Raw genomic sequence first — 24081 nt, 5'->3', positions numbered from 1 at the left:
GGGAATACGTTGTACATGTTAATGTAATTTCATGTTGCAGCAGCAGAGATACTGAGAACAAGTGTCAGGAATGCTAACAATGACCTCAAGGCTAAGATTTATTTAATTGCTGGAAGCTAGAAGAGTAAGAGCTGTTGTTCTTAATTAACACCTTTATCATATTTCAAAAATTAACCTTTACAGGCCAACACTGCATATCTTGAACTTTTATGAAATATATTCAAAGAAAAGTTTCACTAGAAAGTAATACACAGTAAACAAAATTTTAACTTAATGCATACCTCATGCCTATCTTGCTGGTTATGCTAATCTTGAACTTAAGTGATAAACTGGGATCAACTAAGAGGAAAAGAATGTCAGTGACTTAGACCACACCACAAAAGCGGTTTCTAAAATAACAGCACACTCACATATATACACTTACCAGGTTCCTAATTCTAATCAATGTGGAATGGGAAGGGGAGTTTTAAAAGTAATACACAATAATCCCATGCACCACTAGAGCACTATGAAATTCCAATATTAAATTTAGGTTATATTGAAACCAATACCACCAAATAAAACATTACAGCTCAATAAAATGAGGAGGAAATCTGCACTCACCACTAGAATGTTTTGCTTCTTCCATTTAATTTCCTAAATGCGTCAACAAACCCCCATAACTAAAAAAACAAAATATAAAATACTTACTTTTTCATTTTTTTTGAGTTATACTTGACTTGGTAAGCTGCCTGGATTAATTTGTCTGGACCACCATCAAACTGATGTGGAATGACCTTCTGAAAGTGCTAAAATACAATAGGAAAAACACATAAGAATGACTTAGTACCATTTATTATCAATTAATTAATAGTAAAATCTAGAGACATTCAAGAAATCATGGCCTGGCTTACCTGTAACATCCCTTCCATGTCGAGTTGCATCAGTTCTGCCTGATTCATTTGAAGAAGCGCTAATCCTACCCGAAACACTATTTCTAAACCCTGAGGAATCAAATTATAAAGTCAAATTTGTCTTATTCTTCCAAAACAAAAACTAATCATTCAAAAGAATACTAAGGTAAACATTTAGGGATCTAAACAGAGGTGGGCATACATTTTCTGTAAAGAGTTGGAGAACAAATGTTTTAGGCTTTATGAGCCCTCCCTATGGTTGCTGTCACAAATAATCAACCCTGCCATTGCAGCTCAAAAGCAGACACAGACATCACATCAACAAATGGTCACGGCTATGTTCCAAGAAACTTTATTTACAGAAATAAGTGGAAGGATAGATTTGGCATGCAAACCAGAAGAGATCAGTACATGAATCATACCTTGCTGGCTCCAAACTAACCTAATTTAGCTACATTATACAAACTGATCTTCCCAAGATGTAATTAATAACAATTAATAATATTCTTAGGTGCTCTCTATCACTGATCACCTATCCTTACCTTCCTACCTTCTCACTCAAAATATACAAGACAAAGGATCACTACTACATATCAGTGACAATTAAAAGGACTGCCTGCAAGGTGTTCATGGGATAGAAGAAATTTAATTATACTCATTACTTCTTCCTCTTTGGGTAACAGATGCATTGCACCAATATTAACTGTAAGGTAAATTTTACCCCTCACTAATTCTCACTAAATCAAAAAGGAGGTGAAACAGAGGTCTGATTAAGAGTGTGGGTTCCAGATTTTGAATGCCTACATCTGAATCCTGGTTACTATACCACTTATGTGTCCATAGACGAGCTACTTAATCTTTCTCTAAATATCGGCTTCCTCATCTCTCATCTACCATCTATCAAATGGGGAGATGAATAGTACTGATAGGGTTGTTATAGGATTAAATGAGATTATCCAGGTAAGCAGTTTAGCATGGAACACATGCATCTCCTTTATTGTTCGCCTCATTGCCCGGCTCTCACCTCAGACATAAAGATATCAAATATCCTTGTTGCAACTGGTAGTGGAAAAGTCGTAAGGAAGATAGTCAGAAACCAAGATGATGCATACATTGAGGTGTGAAAACTCTGAGACTGAAAATGCACAAAGAGTTCTGGAAGATGCTCCTGAAGAGATGAAAAGAATTTCTTAGTTAAAACATGGTAAAACTGAGTATTTTAAGCCAGACCATTGTATACATACTGAAGTAGCCGATCGCAAACACAAACATAAAATTTAGGCATCATATGGAAGAGTTAAGAGGCAGAAATTGACACATTCTGGATAGTGGTTATTGTCTGGAAAAGAAAGAAGGGAAAAAGGATGTGGAGTTGGACCTTAAAAAGTTGGAACTTTTTAATGATTTATTAATAAAAAGAAAAATTACAATAAATAAGTAAAAAATTTATATTTCTTTAATCTTATTTGTGGGTACATGGGTATCTGATATTTTCTATACTTTTCTATAAACTATAATATTTCCAAAAAAAATTTTTAAGGGAAAGAAATGTTATCTTGAAATACTTTCAGGTGCTAGCTACCATTGATCGCCTATCCTAAGCTTCCTACCTTCTCACCCAAAATACAGATACTTCAACACTCTAGTAATTCAGAACATAAATGACACATTAACTGAAAATAAGCCAAGGGAGTTTAAGGGTGATAAAAATAAGCTTACTAGTTCAAAAAAAAAAATTAAGAATCACCAAGACCTACTTTGTCTTTTACTTTAAAATGTAAAAACATTTCGTATATCCCCTTCGTCTCATCACACACAGAAAAGATAGAGGATTTTAAAATTGCTGTGGGTAAGGCTGCCAGGGAAACATAGACTTGTGAAAATGGCTCTTATGCCAGCTGAATGATTAACCTATATTCTTAAATTCTGCTTACCTAATTGAAATTTAAGTAAATGAAGAATATTTCTACCATTACATTACAGGACAAAATAGTAAATTTATTTATATATATATAAATATAAAAATTAAATCCAGAAAGATGAAATACTTCAAAGGTATTTTTTACTTGGTTCTGATTCCTCTCTTCCTCCTCTTCACCCTCACACAGTCACTAAGACTCTGACTCTTAAACTAGCAACACAAAAGGACAGAAACAATATTTTTTTTAAAAGATTACAGGCTAGCAAAAAAAGTGATGAAAAGGGAAAGGCAGGGGAGAGGACTGAAAGAGATAAAAGAGACAGTCTCAAAGGAAATGAATTGATGTCAGTGTCCAAATGTCATGGGCTTCTGTAAGAGAGCATAGTCTACGTAAAATAATAGGATACAATATGGCATAATAAAGAAATTCATGCATCTAGGTTATGATATACTATATTTGGCACAAATGCTTAAGGTCTGAATATAAAAACTGTAGTCAAGTTCCAGACTGTGATCTACCTGCAGACAGTGCCTAGCTGGGAAGTAGGTCTAAACTGTGGATTAACCGAACAACAAATGATGATGTGATTAAAACACTGGGCTTTTTTCAATAGCTTTAATGCTTTTAACATTAAATTTGCTTAGTTGTCACTCAAACCAAGATGACAAAAAATATAAAGGCAATATGTTTTTGGTTAACACCACACTTTTACCTGTATCATGCATTCAAACTGGTACATACAAAGGCCTAATTCTGCCATACTTGGTTTAAAAAGTTCACGAAGTCTATAATCTTGCATTAATTTAACAAATACACAGAAAGCTTCTTCTTCTGGCATCTGCATTAGGAGGAAAAAAGCAACATAGGTTAATGTTCTGTGATACGCAAATAAGCTAAATACATTTAAACTAAGTAACCATCCAACTATAAACAATGTTGTTATTTTGGTTTTTATTGTCATTAACTTTTCCTTTTACTGGAGTATAATTGCTTTACAATGTTGTGTTAGTTTCTGCTGTACAATGAAGTGAATCAGCTATATGTATACCTATATCCCCTCCCTCTTGGACCTTCCTCCCACCCATCCCCACCCATCCCCCCACCCATCTAGGTTGTCACAGAGCACCGATCCTAGCTGCCTGTGCACTATAGCATGTATCCACTAGCTATTTTACACATGGTAGTGTATATATGTCAATCCTGAGTGCCATGTGGTACAATATTAAGAGCAATGGACTAGAAATCAGAAGCTTCTAATTTTCCATTCTATCACCGACAATGAGAAGTTAGACAAATCTTACAGCCTCTGAGACTAGCTGCCTCACTTGCCTAACTCATGAATTCAACCAACAAATATTCATTTAAAGCCAGATACTTCTCTCTCTCTCTGAGTATATACCAGTGAACAAAATAAACAGTATCTACCCTCAAGGAGGTTGAACCTTCTAGTTGGGGGAGATTGATAATACATGGAATAAATCAATTAATATATATGTCAGATGGTGAGAAGTGCTATGGAAATAAAACAAAGTATAGCAACAGGGAATCCGGGGGAGCTACACTGCTATTTATATATAGATAGGTCAGGGAAAGTCTCTTGATAAGGTAACATGTAAGCAAATTACTGAAGTAAGGGAACAACTGAGGAAAGAACAGTTCTGGGAGAATAATACAAAGGTCTTGAAATGGAATCACAATTGGCATGCTCAAGGAACAACGAATAGGGGACTACTAAATTAGTAGTAATGTTACAAATGAAAGTATGGTTATGGAGGAGAAATACAGGGAATCAAATTACACAGGATTTTAGAAGCCACTGTAAGGATTTGGACTTTCACCTTAAGTGAGACAGGAAACCTTTCAAGGGTTCCAAGCAGAAACAATATGGCGTAAGTATTAAAAGAACTTGTAAAATAAGTTTTTAAAAAACCTGTAATTAGAGTTTTAAAGGTTCCAATTTCACATTTTATGTGTAACTCACTAGATAATCATATCAACTAAGATAATGAACGTAAAAGCTCTGTAATAAGAATATGTAGGGACATAACACTTATACAAATTATTTTGTGGTCTTTTTTTTTTGGCCTGCCACACGGCATGCAGAGATCTTAGTTCCCCAACCAGGGATGGAACCCATGCCCCCTGCAGTGGAAGCGTGGAGTCCTAACCACTGGACCGCCAGGGAATTCCCATGTGGCCTTTCTTAAAATAAAATTTTCTAATGTTCATTCACTCACATTATACCAGTGTGTTTCAAAAGACAAAACCTCAAAGGGTCTCTAGGCACTCTTCTTACTGAAGACTACTTTTATTAACAATACATTTTTCCTGGCCTTGACACAGCCATGGACAGGAGCCAAGAGTTATTCTTGGCAAAACCCATACTTCCTTCCTTCCTCCCAACATACATAGCCACAATTTTGCCTTGGAGACCATCCTTATTAATCCTGTCAAGCTTTAAAGCCCCACTGATTTTTATATCAGTTACTACAAGAAACCCTACATCTCAGAACTCTCATCCCATGTGCTTGGTTGTATTGCTCCCATAATTTAACCCCATTTCCAATATTCCCGAAACCTTTTCCACAGTACTTTCTAAAACTGATAATATGCCATCAACAAAATATCCTACCTATACCCTCAATCTGTTTACCAAATGTTCTTTCACTGTCTTTCTCTAAGTGAAACCTGATTCCCCCGAAGAATACTTCAACACCGAAACCTGGCTCTCTCCTGAGGTGGCTGTTTCTCTCCCAGAGCGCTGGAAGAGGCCTGGGGTAGAGAGGTTTATGTCCCTCCTTGGACCTCAACGCCTCATTGCCATTGCATTAACTACCCCTTCCCTCTGAAACATATACCAGCAGATATTACCCTTTACTCCTCTTTTTTGCAGCATCTACAAACCTCTGGATCAACCCCCAGCCCCAAACTCCACTCATTTTCATGAGGATTAATTCCCTGGCCTAGCAGATCTTTGACTCCTTTCCTCCAATGATCCTGGCAGGTAGTTACTAGTGCAGGCTCTAGGGCCACACCACCTGAGGTTCAAATCCCAGAGTGATACTTTTAAAGTATGAATCAGATCACATCACTCCACTGCTCAAAACACTCTAGTGCCTCCCCATATCCTCAGTAAAAGTCAAAATGCTTACAAGGTCCTACATGATGTGGCCCCTTACTACTTCTCCAAACTCATCGCCCACAACTACCTTCCCCTTTCCACTTCTCCCTCCACCCCTCAACTCCAGTCACAGTGAGAATGAGTCAATTTATCTTCCTTTTTTGCCTTCTAAGAACTTCTTCTCCTCTGAATATATCAAATAAGTCATTCCCTCTCTCCTCCGCAATAGCACTGATATAGAAATTGGGAGAAGGTTTTAAAAATGGTGATATTAAAAAAAAATAAGTTGAAATGATTGAATAAAAGACCAAAAGGAGGTAGAAAAAATACTATCACTGGGTCCCTCTCAACAAGATTAAAACGATAGTCACAAAATGAAAAAGTGTGACACCAAGTAAAATATAAATATGAAGAACAATCACCCAGTTGTTTTACAGTCATTCCTTTTATTATAAAGAAATTTGCACACTTGAGTCTTACAGCAATGTGTTGCTACATACTTTCTCTACGAAACTGAGTTAATAAGAATCACTGAGTTCTGAACTCAGTGCAGAACTGAGTTGCAAAAACAAGACTCAAATGAAGTTATCTCCAAGGTTTCTTTTCAGATCATATTTTAGTCTGAGACTAAATATAGAATATGATAGACTTTTTTTTTAAATTTCAATAAGGCTGAAGAGGTAACACAACATGCTATTTCCCTTCAAAGCTATGACTGATCGTCCCTGTCCTTGACTTCTGAAAACACCCCACCCAAAATAAGTCACTGCCAATGGAAATACATGTTATATCCCTAGGGCAGTAAAAGTGACTGAGTACCTCTATTTTAGAGCCTATAGTAAAACAGGCATAACAAGCCCTCAGCTCTGTGACAAATAAAATTACTGTATAAATTTCCAAAGACGTTGTACATCATAAGTAAGATTTTCTTTTATTTTTCTTTCTTTTTTTTTTTTTTTTTGTGGCTGCGCCGCACGGCATGTGCGATCTTAGTTCCCCGACCAGGGATAGAACCCGCCAAGGAAGTTCCATAAATAAGATTTTCATACCAACACTTTAATCAGTCCTCCTTGGCTGGGAAAAGATTATTCCTCATTGAATACTGACATTTAAGTTAAGATTTAAAAGTAGATACAGGCTTTAGTAGAATATTACGGTCCAAATGTAGGTAAGGTGAAATTTGATTTAGTGGCAGGATATCTATTGTATGTTATTTTCAACACTTTTAATATTTTAAAATGCAAACTAAATGTTACTATTTAGACTATGTTTAGGGGGAAATACCCAATATCCACTTACTAAAACAAGGATGATTTTTAAGTTCTCCAACTTTAATAAAGAACTTAATTGGACATTTAATACTTATACTAACTTACCTGCATAAGCAACAATCCAACTATAAAAGCACTTCCTTGACAGTAACCAACCTCACGATCCACTAAAGAATATGCCTAAAAAGTAAAAAATGTTGTTCAAAATACTTTAACATGATATATCATACCTTCCTTCTCTAAAAGCCTAAAGACAGTAAGAAGGTGGATTAAAGACCATTTATTTTTTAGAGAAGCTCTTGCTTGCTTTGTTGTAGATGTTATCCTATCCTGTAAGTATTTTAAAAGCAAATGATTTATTACATAAAATTGTATTTTGATGATTTCCCAATTAGCAACTGACAGCTCCGAAGGACAAGAAAATAAAGGAATTTGTACTCAGGAAAGTGACAAAGCTTAAAAATCATTAAAAATACATATCTGACAAAAATCAAAACTAGAGTAGGATGAAGGTAAAGCACTGATAAAATTGAAATGATTTAACAAGAAATCAATATTTCACGGAGGTAGCTAGAAGGAAAAGGAATTATGCAAAGGGAAAAGGCAACATTGGAAAAAAAAATTACAATGGCGCACACTTTTAAGGGCTAAGAGCTCTTAGCAATGCTGGCCACAGCAAGCAAAAAATTTGCTCCCAGACTGTGAAACTCATAGAAGGTGAATTATTCATTTTCATGGACGATCTTCTCTATGGTATGTATAGTGATTTATAGGTTATTTGATTTCACTCAACTAATACCAAGCAATGTGAGGAATTTTCTAAGAGTTCTCCAAACTAGACAATAATCTAGCGTCAGAATTAAAGCCAAAATTATGCTAAAGTCAAATTTATTGCCAAAGCAACTGATTACTGGGGTGAGAGTTCATACTTCATTATGAGAAATGTTTAATTTCAACCTCCTGAGAATTCATTTCATCTCAAAAAATGAATAAATAGAACTTACCTTCATTACATTAAACAAAACCTCCTGTCCAAGACTATCTTTTTCCTTAAAAAAATTGTGTTCAGGATAAGTTCTAGCAATGTCCCTTCGGATCAATTTTTCACAAGGTGAGGTCATTTTCAGGAGTTCTGAATACTGATCCTTAATTGGCATACTCTGTGCACTGCACAAAAGTTGCCAAACTATTGCTCTAAAATGATGGGGTATCCCTTTACGAACAAGTTCCTACAAATAAAAATAAAAATAAAAATGTTTAAGTGACTTATTTAGGCTTCCTACCTTGAAAGCCAAAGAAGACTTATTGGAGGTTGGAGTAGAGTAGATGACTTTCTCAAATTTATAATTCACAAAGCTACTTTTATAATAAGACTAGGGAACTTTTAAACCAAGGCTAAGATTTGGCTAAGATACAGGTATATTCTGTTCTGATCAGAGGGACAACAATGCCATGGATAAATTCCTGTCATTTCACTCAGAATATGGCCTCTAAAGGTATTAAGGACCTGATAATCTGCAGAGCTGTGAATGATGGCACTGTACCCATCATCTTTCAAAGGGCTGTTTTATGTTTTAAAATAAAAAAAAGTAAAATACTGGTAACTGAAGGATGTAGGATGTCACAACTTCCATTTCTGAATCTACAAAATAAGAGAATTTAATATCTAAAATAATTTTCAGCTATATATTTCTACAATTAGGAGACCTCTATAACAACTGATAGCTACAAACCAAAACTTCTATGGGCACAAATACATAAAGCAGACCTCTTCATCATAGCACTTGGGAAGTACTAGAATCTGATTTTTTTTAATCCTCTATTAATTGATGCCTCATGCCCTTTGGGATAAGAGGAAGAACTTAAGCAAAGAATATGAATACCTTAACTTGCTTTTCCTTCTTTCTGTGCACATCTTCCCATTCATTAACAATTCTTCCCCAAAGAATCCAAGAGTCTTCTTCAAGGTGACTGAGGTTGCTGGAGGCTGATGAACTTGATACAAGGGAGGAGCCACTGTTTCTTCTTGATCCATTTACAGATCTTAAAGATTTACTATCTGTTTCTAACAATCTAAAACATAATTAAAAATTGCTCAACATCTCACTGTGACACTAGATGACATGATGATACTTAACAGTTTCACTACTGCAATTTAGCCATGGTTTTAAAATATATATAATTTCAATAATATTTGGTCGGCATCTACAAAATTAACTGCTGTATTTTTTCTACTAAGCATAGCAATTTCAAAATTTGAAATAGTAAATTATGTTAAATATTTTACTATTAGTCCCCTCATAATTTCCCTTCAACACCACTAAAAATTCAAATTAAAAGAAATCTTCTGGTGAGAAAAGTGATTGGGAGGGCTTCAGGAAAAAAAAAAACTGTACTTGGAAGAGGTATAACCAGTTCTATGGAAGAACTAACCCTATCATGTTTACAATGTGTCTAGGGCTAAAAAAGTAAGGCAGACACACAAATTAATCAAATCCCTAGTCTTTTTTCATTTTGCTTTTACCGATACATAACTAACCTGCCCAAACAAAAAGTGTTTTGTTTGGCCCATGCAATATTTGAGTAAAAAACTGAATAATTAACTAAAACTAAAATTAGAAGATTTCATTTATCTGTTTATATACACATATATTTATATTTATTTACAATTCTGGATTCTCTTGAAAAATAAAAAGATAGGGCAAAACTAGGCCCACATTCCTAAACGGAAACAACAGGATGTAGCAGAATAGGAGCTTCTCCCTTTAAATGAGAAAGGACTTTAATCCACTAACTCTCCATAATCCCTACTATCTCCCAAAAACTCAGGCCAACTAACAGCTGTCATTTATCATTGGACTTGCGCTTTTAAACTGAAATGTCTTTACTCTTAAGGCCCTGTTTAAGGCCTCTTCCTTATCTGTAGAATGATGGGTTAAGATAATTTCAGAGATCCATTCCATGACTCATTACAACATCAAATCCATTATTTCTTTCACATGTACACAGGCTATTAAAAAAAAAAGGCTGGAAAAATGTGGCTCTATCATTATAAAGATGTAAATTATCATTCAGTAGATTATTAAAACATCTATTTGGGTATTTAACATGGCTACTATTTACTTCCAGCAACTCCTTCAGAAAATCATCTGCTTAGACAAGAAATGTTCCCAATACTAATTTATAATATATAAAAACTAATTAAGAAAAGAAACATATGAGTCAAATTATAACTAGCAGATTATAAAAACACCCTTTGTGAGCCAGATTTGTATCTTGCTCATCTTTATATCCCTTTATATCATCTTTGTATTTAGCTCAATACAAAGTACACTGAACACTGACTGAATTGAAATAAAATCAAAATCCCCATATTAAAAAATATGTTCAAATACCGGATAGTCATATTCAATAACACAGTAATATAAACTGTACTCATTCTATCCTTATTCATGGGATAATTTAATACATTTTTTTATGGCAACAATAAATTAAATAAAATGTCCCCAATATTTCTAGGAACAGAAAAACTTACAAAACAGCCAAATTCAGGGTCAACTCTTTGCTATAAATATTCTTTATCAGAAAAAACTAATTAGGACTTCCCTGGTGGCGCAGTGGTTAGGAATCTGCCTGCCAATGCAGGCGACATGAATTCGAGCCCTGGTCCGGGAAGATCCTGCATGCCGCAGAGAAATTAAGCCCGTGCTCCACAACTACTGAGCCTGCGCTCTAAAGCCCACAAGCCACAACTACTGAAGCCCGCGCGCCTAGAGCCCATGCTCTGCAACAAGAGAAGCCACCACAATGAGAAGCCCGGGCACCACAAGGAAGAGTAGTCCCCGCTCACCGCAACTAGAGAAAGCCCGCGTGCAGCAACGAAGACCCAATGCAGCCAAAAATAAATAAATAAAGTAAATAAATTTATATAAAAAAAGAAAAAACTAATTAATGATAATGTTTTGCTTTAAATACTATTTTTCCCATGTTATTTTAGTAAGTCCATAATATATCTTATGAAAAAATTAGTGTATGTATATAAGTAATTTTATGTATGACTCTAAACCTTAAGAATTATAAATGGAGGGCTTCCCTGGTGGCGCAGTGGTTGAGAATCTGCCTGCCAATGCAGGGGACACGGGTTCAAGCCCTGGTCTGGGAAGATCCCACATGCTGCGGAACAACTAAGCCCGTGAGCCACAACTACTGAGCCTGCGCGTCTGGAGCCTGTGCTCCGCAACAAGAGAGGCCGCGATAGTGAGGGGCCCGCGCACCGCGATGAAGAGTGGTCCCCACTTGTCACAACTAGAGAAAGCCCTCGCACAGAAACGAAGACCCGACATAGCCAAAAAAAATAAAATAAAATAAATTTAAAAAAAATACAACCTTAAAAAAAAAAAAAAAAAAAAAGAATTATAAATGGAATACAGAAACAAACTTTACAGAAATAACCTGAACCTAAGTTCTTCATTTCACTTAGTCACTGAATGCTTGCTATATGCCAAATAATTAAATTGCACCACTACCATTAACAAAAAGAAACGCAGTTAAAAAGAAAATAATGGTATTTCCTAAGCTAAACATAATTTTGAGATATAATGAAAGTATAGATGAAAAAGTACCCAAATAGAAATTTTGGTTTTTTTTTTTTTAAGAGTCAGAAGGGTCTCAGAGATCCCCACGTTGTAGCTTTTAGTATAAGCAGGAAAGCCAAGTGAATTCATGGGTGGATTAGAGAAAAGGGTTAAAGCAGTTCACCTTCAGAGGACAATGAAATAAGTAACATAAACAAATATACAAAACTGTGAAAAACATTTACAAATGAAATATTCCAAGTAAAGACATTACATTATTTAAAGATATTGTCTCTGCCTTAGTTCACATATTAAAAAAATGACTCAAAACGGACAACAGGCCTGAATATAAAACCTAAAACTATAAAACTCCTTGAAGAAAACAGGAAAGTCTTCACAACCTTGGAATAGGCAAAATTTGTTAATGGGACACAAGGAAACACTAACAATAAAGGAAAAAATTGATTTAAAAAATACTAAATTGGACTTCAAACTTAAAAAGCTGTTTTAAGAAAATGAAAAGGTACGTCACAAACTGAAAAAAAAAATCCTCAACATATGCATCTGACAAAAGATTGGTATCCAGAGTACATGAAGAACACTTAAAATTGATAATTAAGAAGGCAAACAACACATTTTTTAAAAAAATGAGTAAGAGACTTAAACTGACACTTTCCAAAACAAAATAGTCAAGTGGTCAATAAGCAACTGAAAAGCATTCAACGTCCTTAGTCACCAGGGAAACCCAGGTTAAAACCACACTATGTACACATTAGAATGGCTACAATTCTAAAGACTGGCCATACCAAATGTTGCTAAAGATGGGAGCAGTTGTGACTTTCATATAACCATGTCAGGAATATGTAAGAGTTCAACCACTTTGAAGAACTGTTTGGCAATTCTTTACAAAGTTAAACACATTTTTATATGACACAGCAAGAGAAATGAAAATCTACATCCACAAAAACACTTGCAATTGAAACAACCCCAATATCCAGAAAAATAATCAAATTGTGATATATTCATTCACTGCAACACTATTCAGCAATAAAAAGAAACAAACTTTGATACATACATGAATCTTATAAACATTAGGTGAAAGAAGCCTGATGCAAACAAGTACATGCTATATGATTCCACTTATAAGAAGTTCAAGAACAAGTCTTCATATATTATAGAAGAAAAGCCTTCCTAAACATGACACCAAAAGCACAAGTAACAATAAAGAATATATATAAATTGGACTCATCAAAATTTTAAATGTTTTGTACCTCACTGGATGCCATCAAGAAAGTGAAAAGAGGGACTTCCCTGGTGGTGCAGTGGTTAAGAATCTGCCTGCCAATGCAGGGGACAAGGGTTCGAGCCCTGGTCCGGGAGGATCCCACATGCTGCAGAGCAACTAAGCCCGTGCGCCACAACTGCTGAGCCTGCACTCTAGAGCCCGTGAGCCACAACTACTGAGCCCACACGCTGCATCTACTGAAGCCCGCGTGCCTAGAGCCCGTGCACCGCTACTAGAGAAGCCACCACAATGAGAAGCCTGCGCACTGCAACAAAGAGTAGCCCCTGCTCACTGCAACTAGAGAAAGCCCACGCACAGCAACGAAGACCCAACACACCCAAAAATAAGAAATAAATAAAAATAAATAAAAAAATTTTTAAATAAATAAATAAAAATAAAATAGTAATAATAAAAAATTTAAAAATAAAAAGAAAGTGAAAAGAAAACCCACAGAATGGGAAAAATATTTGCAACCCATGAGACTTCTATCTAGAATACATAAATAACTCTTACAACTCAATAAGAAAAAGACAACAAACCAATATAAAAATGGGCACAGGGACTTCCCTGGTGGCACAGTGGTTGAGAATCCACCTGCCAGTGCAGGGGCCATGGGTTCGATCCCTGGAAGATCCCACATGCCATGGAGCAACTAAGCCCATGCACTGCAACTACTGAGCCTGTGCTCTAGCGCCCGCGAGCCACAACTACTAAGCCCGCATGCCACAACTACCGAAGCCCGTGAACCTAGAGCCCATGCTCCACAACAAAGAGTAGCTGCCGCTTGCCACAGCTAGAGAAAGCCTGTGCGCAGCAACAAAGACCTAAGGCAGGCAAAAATTAATTAATTAATTTTTAAAAAATAAAGCAATCATTTAAAAAAAAATAAAAAATAAATAAAAACGGGCACAGAATAAGAATAGACAGTTCTCCAAAGATATAGAAATGGCTAATAAACACATAAAAAGATGCTCAACATCATTAATGATTAGGGAAATGCCAATCAAAACCATAACAACACACCACTTCACAACCACTAGTATGGTTATAATCAAAAAGACAAATAATGCACAACCTGCCGAGACTGAACCAAGAAGAAATAGAAAATATGAACAGACCAATCACAAGCACTGAAATTGAAACTGTGATTAAAAATCTTCCAACAAACAAAAGCCCAGGACCAGATGGCTTCACAGGCGAATTCTATCAAACATTTAGAGAAGAGCTAACACCTATCCTTCTCCAACTCTTCCAAAATATTGCAGAGAGAGGAACACTCCCAAACTCATTCTACGAGGCCACCATCGCCCTGATACCAAAACCAGACAAAGATGTCACAAAGAAAGAAAACTACAGGCCAATATCACTGATGAACATAGATGCAAAAAAACTCCTCAACAAAATACTAGCAAACAGAATCCAACAGCACATTAAAAGGATCATACACCATGATCAAGTGGGGTTTATCCCAGCAATGCAAGGATTCTTCAATATATGCAAATCAATCAACGTGATACATCATATTAACAAACTGAAGGAGAAAAACCATATGATCATCTCAATAGATGCAGAGAAAGCTTTCGACAAAATTCAACACCCACTTATGATAAAAGACCTGCAGAAAGTAGGCAGAGAGGGAACTTTCCTCAACATAATAAAGGCCATATATGACAAACCCACAGCCAACATTGTCCTCAATGGTGAAAAACTGAAACCATTTCCACTAAGATCAGGAAGAAGACAAGGTTGCCCACTCTCACCACTATTATTCAACATAGTTTTGGAAGTGTTAGCCACAGCAATCAGAGAAGAAAAAGAAATAAAAGGAATCCAAATCGGAAAAGAAGAAGTAAAGCTGTCACTGTTTGCAGATGACATGATACTATACATAGAGAATCCTAAAGATGCTACCAGAAAACTACTAGAGCTAATCAATGAATTTGGTAAAGTAGCAGGATACAAAATTAATGCACAGAAATCTCTTGCATTCCTATACACTAATGACGAAAAATCTGAAAATGAAATTAAGAAAACACTCCTGTTTACCACTGCAACAAAAAGAATAAAATATCTAGGAATAAACCTACCTAAGGACACAAAAGACCTGTATGCAGAAAATTATAAGACACTGATGAAAGAAATTAAAGATGATACAAATAGATGGAGAGCTATACCATGTTCTTGGATTGGAAGAATCAACATTGTGAAAATGACTCTACTACCCAAAGCAATCTACAGATTCAATGCAATCCCTATCAAACTACCACTGGCATTTTTCACAGAACTAGAACAAAAAATTTCACAATTTGTATGGAAACACAAAAGACCCCGAATAGCCAAAGCAATCTTGAGAACGAAAAATGGAGCTGGAGGAATCAGGCTCCCTGACTTCAGACTATATTACAAAGCTACAGTAATCAAGACAGTTTGGTACTAGCACAAAAACAGAAATATAGATCAGTGGAACAGGATAGGAAGCCCAGAGATAAACCCACGCACATATGGTCACCTTATCTTTGATAAAGGAGGCAAACATATACAGTGGAGAAAAGACAGCCTATTCAATAAGTGGTGCTGGGAAAATTGGACAGGTACATGTAAAAGTATGAAATTAGAACACTCCCTGACACCATACACAAAAATAAACTCAAAATGGATTAAAGACCTAAGTGTAAGGCCAGACACTATCAAACTCTTAGAGGAAAACATAGGCAGAACACTCTATGACATAAATCACAGCAAGATCCTTTTTGACCCACCTCCTAGAGAAATGCAAATAAAAACAAAAATAAACAAATGGGACCTAATGAAACTTAAAAGCTTTTGCACAGCAAAGGAAACCATAAACAAGACCAAAAGACAACCCTCAGAATGGGAGAAAATATTTGCAAATGAAGCAACTGACAAAGGATTAATCTCCAAGATTTACAAGCAGCTCATGCAGCTCAATAACAAAAAAACAAACAACCCAATCCAAAAAATGGGCAGAAGTCCTAAACAGACATTTCTCCAAAGAAGATGTACAGATTGCCAACAGACACATGAAAGACTGCTCAACATCATTAATCATTAGAGAAATGCAAATCAAAACTACCATGAGATATCATCTCACACCAGTCAGAATGGCCATCATCAAAAAATCTAGAAACAATAAATGCTGGAGAGGGTGTGGAGAAAAGGGAACACTCTTGCACTGTTGGTGGGAATGTAAATTGATACAGCCACTATGGAGAACAGTATGGAGGTTCCTTAAAAAACTAAAAATAGAACTACCATATGACCCAGCAATCCCAGTACTGGGCATATACCCTGAGAAAACCATCATTCAAAAAGAGTCATGTACCACAATGTTCATTGCAGCTCTATTTACCATAGCCAGGGCATGGAAGCAACCTAAGTGTCCATCATCGGATGAATGGATAAAGAAGATGTGGCACATATATACAATGGAATATTACTCAGCCATAAAAAGAAAGGAAATGGAGGTATTTGTAGTGAGGTGGATGGAGTTAGAGTCTGTCATACAGAGTGAAGTAAGTCAGAAAGAGAAAAGCAAATACAGTATGCTAACACACATATATGGAATCTAAGGGAAAAAAAAAAAAGGTCATGAAGAACCTAGTGGCAAGACGGGAATAAAGACACAGACTTACTAGAGAATGGACTTGAGGATATGGGGAGGGGGAGGGGTTAGATGTGACAGGGTGAGAGAGTGGCATGGACATACATACACTACCAAATGTAAAATAGATAGCTAGTGGGAAGCAGCCGCATAGCACAGGGAGATCAGCTCGGTGCTTAGTGACCACCTAGAGGGGTGGGATAGGGAGGGTGGGAGGGAGATGCAAGAGGGAAGAGATATGGGAACATATGTATATGTATAACTGATTAACTTTGTTATAAAGCAGAAACTAACACACCATTGTAAAGCAATTATACTCCAATAAAGTTGTTAAAAAAAAAAAAAGACAAATAATAAGTGTTGGTGAAGATATGGAGACACAGGAACCCTCAGACACTACTGATGGGAATATAAAGTGGTTAAAACCACTTCGGAAAATAGTCTGGCAATTCCTTAAATGGTTAAACATAGAATTACCATACGAATCAGCCATTCCACTCTTAGGTATATATTCAAGAGAAATGAAAATCTATGTCCACACAAAACTTATACAATGAATGTTCATGGCAGCATTATTCATAATAGCCAAAAAGTGGAAACAATCCAAATGTCCATCAAGTGCTGAATGAATAAAAACACTGATATATCCATAAGGTGTAATATCATTCAGTCTTGAAAATAAATGAAGTAGTGATACATGTTACAACATGGATAAACCTTGAAAACACTGCTAAGTGAAAGAACCAGTCACAAAAGGAAACATATTGTATGATTCCATTTATAGGAAATAGCTAGAATTCAGAAAGTAGATTAGATGCTGCTGAGGACTGGAGTGGGAGTAAGGGGAACAAGGAGGAATGGGCAGTGGCTGCTAATGGATACAAAGTTTCTTTTGGGGGTGATGAAAATGTTCTAAAATTGATTGTGGTGATTGGTTGCACAACTCTGTGAATACATGAAAAAACACTCAATTGTACACTTCATATGGGTGAATTGCATAGTATATGAATTATAGCCCCCAAATGCTGTTATATCAAAAAAAGAACGAAATATATCCATGGCAATGAAAATCAGATGAAATGTTTCAGGTGGTGGGGTTGCTAAAAAGGGCACAAATGAATATTCTGAGATGACAGAAATTGTCTCCGTGTTAATGGCCTGTGGGTTATACACAGGTGTATACATCTATCAAAGCTCTAACTGTACACTTAAGAACTGTGCATTTCTCTGTTGCAAATTATACATCAGCTTTATAAAAATGTATTAAAAATACTGTCTCTGGTTAATGACATTAGGGGTAGTGAGAATTAGGTGAGAAACTACTGCTTTTTATTACTAGAAGCCCTTCAGAATTGTTTTAAAAACCATGACTATTACTATCACAAAAAACAGTAACTTTTTGATATATTAAGTGTATCTATTTCATAAAGAAAGGGAAGTATGAACACTACTTCCTTTCTCTTTTTTCAACTTTGTTGGTCACTCTATCAAAATTTAGAATTTTCTAAGGAAAAACTTTATAATTTTTTTCCAGTGCTATGGATACAATGAAATCCTTCTGAGAGAACGTTAACATTTTCCAAAAGAAGTAACACTTGAATTGATACTATCAAGTCTCTCCCCACTAGCTACTTAGTCATGGTATGTAGGAGAAGAATTTACATACTAATTAAAAATAGGTAGACCTTACAGAATGCGTAATCAGAATCATATCTTTTTTATTTCTTTTTCCTAAAAGCAGTGATTAAAAAAAAAAAAAACCGCAGGAAGACTCCTAGACAGGTTGCCACCTAGTTTAAATTCAATTAAAATACTCTTGACATGGTAGAAGAGGCACACTGCCTGAAAATGCCAACAGTTTCCAGAGATTTTAGCCTGGCAACTGAGAAAGTAGTAATACAACATTACTCATGACCCACAGGCGAGTGAGAAGTCTATTCAAAACTTATTCATTTATCTTCCTCTTCCCAGAGCACATGGGTTCACTGCCTTGCATGGATTTACTGTAATTAAAAAAAAAAAAAAAAAAAAAAAAAGGAAACTACCTTCCCACCCCATCATAATTTCCTTATGACTAATTCAAGAAGAAATTTATCAAATTAAGGAAAAGAATATTGGCCTGGTAGGAATATTGTACGCTATAATCAAAGGCATTCCCCATAGGTATGTGTGGCCTGCTGCTATACAATAATTCAGAGGCCCAAATTTATTCATCCTCTTAGAATGCTGCCAGACTAAGACATCAGAGTTGAATCTCTACTGACTAGGGAATAAATACATAGTCCTCAGTCTCCTAGCTAAGCAATTCCAAGTTTCTGTACCTCCAGCTCTAAGGGCAGCATTCAAAATGGCTACAGCTCCACATTATCTGAGGTGGAGGTGCTAAAGCCAATTATCAGTTGGACTTCAAATAGTATCAAGGATGGAAAAAGTCTAGGATTGTTTGCTTGCAGAAGCTTAGAATACTTGGCAGAGAGAAAGCATTTCCAGTTCCCTAATAGATAGGACTAGGGACTAAAGTGAGAACAAGGGAATATGCCAACAAAGAGAGTAATCAGGGTCTTTGGGTCTTATTTTAGAGAGATTACCTTCACCATATTCCTGCTACTGAGAACTGAAACTTCACTTCACCAAGGGGCCACCTATCTGAGGAAAATGGTACTCTGTGCACTTCATGATGGGTACATGAAAAAAAAAAAGTAGCTTATGTATAGCAGGATATATTTGATAAACATGAAAGAAAAAAAAAAACCCTCTACTTACTACAATACTATGAAAAATACAAAGGAGAAGATAAAGAATGGGTTCTCTTTTGGGTTATTTGGAATATGAAGTACTTGTGGGACTTATCCATGTAGATAAGAAGCTCAGGGTTTCCCTGGTGGCGCAGTGGTTAAGAATCCGCCTGCACTGGCAGGGGAAACGGGTTCGATCCCTGGTCCGGGAAGATCCCACATGCCGTGGAGTAACTAAGCTCGTGTGCCACAACTACTGAGCCTGAGTTCTAGAGCCCACAAGCCACAACTACTGAGCCCGCGCACCTAGAGCCCATGCTCCGCAACAAGAGAAGCCACTGCAACGAGAGGCCCGCGCACCACAACGAAGAGTAGCCCCCCGCTCGCCACAACTAGAGAAAGCCCTCGTGCAGCAACAAAGACCCAACGCAGCCATACATACATACATACATACATACATACATACATAAATAAATAAAGCCCAGAAGTTGAAAAGTCTACAAATGGAAATTGGGCAGTTATTTGACAAACTTTTTGAATATCCTGTTGTACTCAGTATAATGCTTTCCTATGGATACCAGAAATAAGAGAGCAGGATACAAAAATGACAGGTCAACATGCCATTTAGGAATGTGTTAACTGCTAAGTTAATTTATAAAGAACTAAGGAAAGATCTAAGACAGCTAAGGAAGAAAACTGCTATACGAGAAAAACACTTGGAAAGCTAAATACACTGGCACTTTATTGCAGAGGGAGCAACTTTTCAAACATAGGGTTCAAACACTCTTGTAATGTTACACCAAACAAACAGGATATGAAAGTGCAGGGAGAAAGACGGCAGCTTGCTGGCTGAAAGAAAGGCAAATCAATAGCAACAAAATACACGTCTGACTCACAGAGGAGTCACACCCTTTCACATCAACATCATCAAGCACATATACACACGTCTCAGAACAATAGAAACAAGAAGGGACAATTAAGAGAAAAGACAAGGAATTAGCACAGGAAACAATTCAGAGACAACTCAGGAGGGAGGTGCCTAAATGACAAGAATCTCTCCAGTTCTGAAAGCATAGGCGTTTTCTCTGGCTTTTGTTTCTGTAAGATGAGATCTCAGAGAAGGTGAATGCACGAGTCTTGCAGCCCCCTCTCAAATATTCTGATCAGAAACCGATGGTTGGCAATCTGTATATCTTCTTGGGAGAAATGTCTATTTAGGTCTTCTGCCCATTTTTGGTTTGCGCTGTTTGTTTTTTTGATATTGAGCTGCATGAGAGGCTTGTAAATTTTGGAGATTAATCCTTTGTCAGTTGCTTCATTTGCAGATATTTTCTCCCATTCTGAGGGTTGTCTTTTTGTTCTTGTTTATGGTTTCCTTTGCTGTGCAAAAGCTTTTAAGTTTCATTCGGTCCCATTTGTTCACTTTTGTTTTTATTTCCATTTCTCTAGGAGGTGGGTCAAAAAGGATCTTGCTGTGATTTATGTCAAAGAGTGTTCTGCCTATGTTTTCCTCTAAGAGTTTGATAGTGTCTGGCCTTACACTTAGGTCTTTAATCCATTTTGAGTTTATTTTTGTGTATGGTGTTAGGGAGTGTTCTAATTTCATTCTTTTACATGTAGCTGTCCAGTTTTCCCAGCACTGCTTATTGAAGAGGCTGTCTTTTCTCCATTGTATATTCTTGCCTCCTTTATCAAAGATAAGATGACCATATGTGTATGGGTTTATCTCTGGGCTTTCTATCCTGTTCCATTGATCTATACTTCTGTTTTTGTGCCAGTACCATACTGTCTTGATTACTGTAGCTTTGTAGTATAGTCTGAAGTCAGGGAGCCTGATTCCTCCAGCTCTATTTTTCTTTCTCAAGATTGCCCTGGCTGTTCGGGATATTTTGTGTTTCCATACAAATTGTGAAATTTTTTGTTCTAGTTCTGTGAAAAATGCCATTGGTAGTTTGATAGGGATTGCACTGAATCTGTAGATTGCTTTGGGTAGTAGAGTCACTTTCACAATGTTGATTCTTCCAATCCAAGAACATGGTATATCTCTCCATCTGTTTGTATCATCTTTAATTTCTTTCATCAGTGTCTTATAGTTTTCTGCATACAGGTCTTTTGTCTCCTTAGGTAGGTTTATTCCTAGGTATTTTATTCTTTTTGTTGCAATGGGAAATAGGAGTGTTTCCTTAATTTCTCTTTCAGATCTTTCATCATTAGTGTATAGGAATGCAAGAGATTTCTGTGCATTAATTTTGTATTCTGCTACTTTACCAAATTCATGGATTAGAGAACAGTATGGAGGTTCCCTAAAAAACTAAAAATAGAACTACCATACGACCCAGCAATCCCACTACTGGGCATATACCCTGAGAAAACCATAATTCAAAAAGAGACATGTACCACAATGTTCACTGCAGCTCTATTTACAATAGCCAGGACATGGAAGCCACCTAAGTGTCCATCAACAGATGAATGGATAAAGATGTGGCACATATATACATGGGAATATTACACAGACATAAAAATAAATGAAATTGAGTTATTTGTAGTGAGGTGGATGGACCTAGAGACTGTCATACAGAGTGAAGTAAGTCAGAAAGAGAAAAATAAGTACCGTATGCTAACACATATATATGGAATCTCAAAAAAAAAATGGTTCCGAAGAGCCTAGGGGCAGGACAGGAATAAAGATGCAGACGTAGAGAATGGACTTGAGGACACGGGAAGGGGCAAGGGTAAGCTGTGACCAAGTGAGAGAGTGTCATGGACTTCTATATACTATCAAATGTAAAATAGATAGCTAGTGGGAAGCAGCCGCATAGCACAGGGAGATCAGCTCAGTGCTGTGTGACCACCTAGAGGGGTGGGATAGGGAGGGTGGGAGGGAGACACAAGAGGGAGGAGATATGGGGATATATGTATATGTATAGCTGATTCACTTTGTTATAAAGCAGAAACTAACTACACCATTGTAAAGCAATTATAATCCAATAAAGATGTTAAAAAAACAAAATTTAAAAAAAGGAAACTGATGGTTTACTGATCGCTTTACGCAGACAGAAAGCATAGACACTGCAGACTGAAGCTAAGCTAGTTGCAACAGAAAGAGTAGTACAATAAATTCTTTTAATTAATCATATCATCAAATTCCTCAGGAAGTCAGACAACTAATTAAAAATTTAAAACAATCCTATGAAAAGAAAAAGAATAAAGAGTTTGAGTGAAGATCTAAAGGCTTCTCCTATGATTAAAAATACATGAATTTTTCAACAGAAACATATATCAGTGGAACAAGATAGAAAGCCCAGAGATAAACCCACACACCTATGGTCAACTAATCTATGACAAAGGAGGCAAAGATATACAATGGAGAAAAGACAGTCTCTTCAATAAGTGGTGCTGGGAAAACTGGACAGCTACATGTAAAAGAATGAAATTAGAACACTCCCTAACACCATACACAAAAACAAACTCAAAATGGATTTGAGACCTAAATGTAAGACCAGGCACTATAAAACTCTTAGAGGAAAACATAGGAAGAACACTCTTTGACATCAATCACAGCAAGATCTTTTTTGATCCACCTCCTAGAGTAATGGAAATAAAAACAAAAAAAAATAAATGGGACCTAATGAAACTTCAAAGCTTTTGCACAGCAAAGGAAACCATAAACAAGACGAAAAGACAACCCTCAGAATGGGAGAAAATATTTGCAAACGAATCAACGGACAAAGGATTAATCTCCAAAATATATAAACAGCTCATTCAGCTCAATATTAAAGAAACAAACACCCCAATCCAAAAATGGGCAGAAGACCTAAATAGACATTTCTCCAAAGAAGACATACAGATGGCCAAGAAGCACATGAAAAGCTGCTGAACATCACTAATTATCAGAGAAATGCAAATCAAAACTACAATGAGGTATCACCTCACACCAATTAGAATGGGCATCATCAGAAAATTGACAAACAACAAATGCTGGAGAGGGTGTGGAGAAAAGGGAACCCTCTTGCACTGTTGGTGGGAATGTAAATTGATACAGCCACTATGGAGAACAGTATGGAGGTTCCTTAAAAAACTAAAAATAGATTTACCATATGATCCAGCAATCCCACTACTGGGCGTATACCCAGAGAAAACCATAATTCAAAAAGACACATGCACCCCAATGTTCACTGCAGCACTATTTACAATAGCCAGGTCATGGAAGCAACCTAAATGCCCATTGACAGACGAATGGTTAAAGAAGTTGTGGTACATATATACAATGGAATATTACTCAGCCATAAAAAGGAACGAAATTGAGTCATTTGCTGAGACGTGGATAGATCTAGAGACTGTCATACAGAGTGAAGTAAGTCAGAAAGAGAAAAACAAATATCGTATATTAACACATGTATGTGGAACCTAGAAAAATGGTACAGATGAGCCAGTTTGCAGGGCAGAAGTTGAGACACAGATGTAGAGAACAGATATATGGACACCACGGGGGGAAAACCGCGGTGGAGTGGGGATGGTGGTGTGCTGAATTGGGCGATTGGGATTGACATGTATACACTGATGTGTATAAAATTGATGACTAACAAGAACCTGCAGTATAAAAACAAACAAACAAACAAAACAACTAATACTAAACTTTCACTGGGTTATTTGTATGG

At 36.5% G+C, this 24081-nt stretch overlaps 1 protein-coding gene and 1 long non-coding RNA gene across 24 annotated transcripts in view; one reads left to right on the top strand and one right to left on the bottom strand.

The window, feature by feature from the left end:
* The window catches only part of EVI5 (ecotropic viral integration site 5), a 233160-nt gene that overhangs the window by 129545 nt on the left and 79534 nt on the right, over positions 1-24081 (bottom strand). For 18 of the 23 annotated variants that reach the window (XM_082383688.1, XM_082383689.1, XM_082383690.1 and 15 more), the window contains exons 3-9: positions 9091-9280; positions 8212-8436; positions 7313-7387; positions 3528-3653; positions 1918-2061; positions 894-983; positions 691-788 (exon numbers count right to left, since the gene is read on the bottom strand). In XM_082383688.1, the coding sequence (XP_082239814.1) occupies positions 691-788; positions 894-983; positions 1918-2061; positions 3528-3653; positions 7313-7387; positions 8212-8436; positions 9091-9280 (948 nt within the window). The remainder of the gene's footprint in view (positions 1-690; positions 789-893; positions 984-1917; positions 2062-3527; positions 3654-7312; positions 7388-8211; positions 8437-9090; positions 9281-24081) is intronic. The other 5 variants (XM_082383695.1, XM_082383692.1, XM_082383680.1 and 2 more) reach the window with 5 other exon arrangements.
* On the top strand, positions 16134-18692 carry LOC309631304. Its single transcript, XR_014246182.1, has 2 exons — positions 16134-18221; positions 18252-18692. It is a non-coding gene; the product is annotated as an uncharacterized lncRNA (long non-coding RNA).

The sequence above is a fragment of the Balaenoptera borealis genome (assembly GCF_965194805.1).
Source record: "Balaenoptera borealis genome assembly, chromosome: 1".
NCBI classification, from domain to species: domain Eukaryota; kingdom Metazoa; phylum Chordata; class Mammalia; order Artiodactyla; family Balaenopteridae; genus Balaenoptera; species Balaenoptera borealis.
This window is presented reverse-complemented; position numbering and strand designations above follow the sequence as displayed.